This window comes from Loa loa (assembly GCF_000183805.2).
Source record: "Loa loa unplaced genomic scaffold supercont3.2407, whole genome shotgun sequence".
Classification (NCBI taxonomy): Eukaryota; Metazoa; Nematoda; class Chromadorea; order Rhabditida; family Onchocercidae; genus Loa; species Loa loa.
In genome coordinates this window covers 1-1,352 of record NW_018110586.1, presented here as the reverse complement: position 1 = coordinate 1,352, position 1,352 = coordinate 1, and the positions used below count along the sequence as shown (strand labels likewise).

At 32.8% G+C, this 1,352-nt stretch overlaps 1 protein-coding gene across 1 annotated transcript; it reads right to left on the bottom strand.

Moving 5' to 3' along the window:
- Positions 1-400: 400 nt before the first annotated feature.
- LOAG_15671 (hypothetical protein) lies at positions 401-1,293 on the bottom strand (the record flags this gene model as incomplete). Its single annotated transcript, XM_003151160.1, has 3 exons — positions 401-553; positions 693-863; positions 1,243-1,293. The coding sequence occupies 3 exons, from the start codon at positions 1,291-1,293 to the stop codon at positions 401-403; spliced, it is 375 nt and encodes a 124-aa protein (XP_003151208.1).
- Between the last annotated feature and the right edge of the window lie 59 nt (positions 1,294-1,352).

The following is a 1,352-nucleotide window of genomic DNA, read 5'->3' as shown; positions in this document are numbered from 1 at the left end:
TTGAAGCTTCGTACCAAAAAGATTATACGCGTAGGACAGTGCGTGTTAAATGCTAAGAACAAATAAATCAAATAAATTCCTTTATTTTGGTAATACCGCCAAATGTCGGTACTGATTAACATGATTTGCTGGTATTCATCACTGCAAAATGTCGTTTTCCTTCAATTAAAATTGATTAAATAAGAATGAACTGAATGTAAACGTACCTGTTCATAGAAGAACAAAACTGATACAAAACGGAAGAAGTCCATTTCAAATAAAATGATAATTAAGATGGGGAACAGATAGAAAGTCTTAATATCCTCAACAATCATTAATTTGTTGAAATTTAATCAATGGAGCATGTTCTTAAACTAATTTTCCAATCAATGAATGATAAAATGATCATTAGATGCACGGTTTAGAGAGTATAATGATTGTAAGGGACTCCCCCTGGTGCTTGCTCGGAGATAAATAACTGTAGAAAGAAAGGGGAAAGGCATTTCAGGTTGTATAAAAAAATGAACAATCGGCGAAGGAAAGGTTGCACAAACTTATTCCACGATAACTTTCGCTGAAATACGATATACAAGTATTTGCATTGTGATAGGAGTTGTCGACTGTTGTTCCTTCGTCCTTATGTTTTTCGGCACGCAGTTGGAATAAGAATGAATTGAAGTTGATGATCAAAGCTTTTCCTAGTTCAGATTTACTTGGAACTTTTTTGCTAGCTTCATTACTGGGGTCAGCGTATGGTAGAGGCTTTCCATATTCTCCTCAATATGGTTATTATTATCCATACTTCGGCTACTCTCCTTATTCCTACGGTTACCCTCCTTATTACTACTATTATTATGGATAACTGTTTCATTTTCTCCAAACACCTTTGTATTATTATGCAGACTTTAAATTTTTAAAATTATGCGAAACATTGTTTGGCGTTATATTCTGTGTCAAGCTATTAAATAGATTTCGAATTGAATCAGTGTTTAAAATATATCAAATCCTTATGCGGCACAAGTTATCGTCACCAAAATCATCCACGGCTCCGTCATAGTTTGTTGTACCTACACTAATCAATAACACATGGATTGAAATAAGAAACCGAAAATAAATGAATGTTTGAATAATTGACTAATTTCGATGTCAATCACTCATTAAATTATTGAAATATTGTGACAAATAAGGAATTTAACAGCAAGAATTTTCTTCAAATATAATAATTCTAAAGTCACATCTTCAGAATTGTTTAAAACTTCTTACCAATAATGCTAAAGTGTAGACCACCAAATTTTCGAAAACCAACAATTGCATATACAGGACCTGCATGGAAACGAAATTGATAGTGAACTCCAGTTATCGATGATTCATCA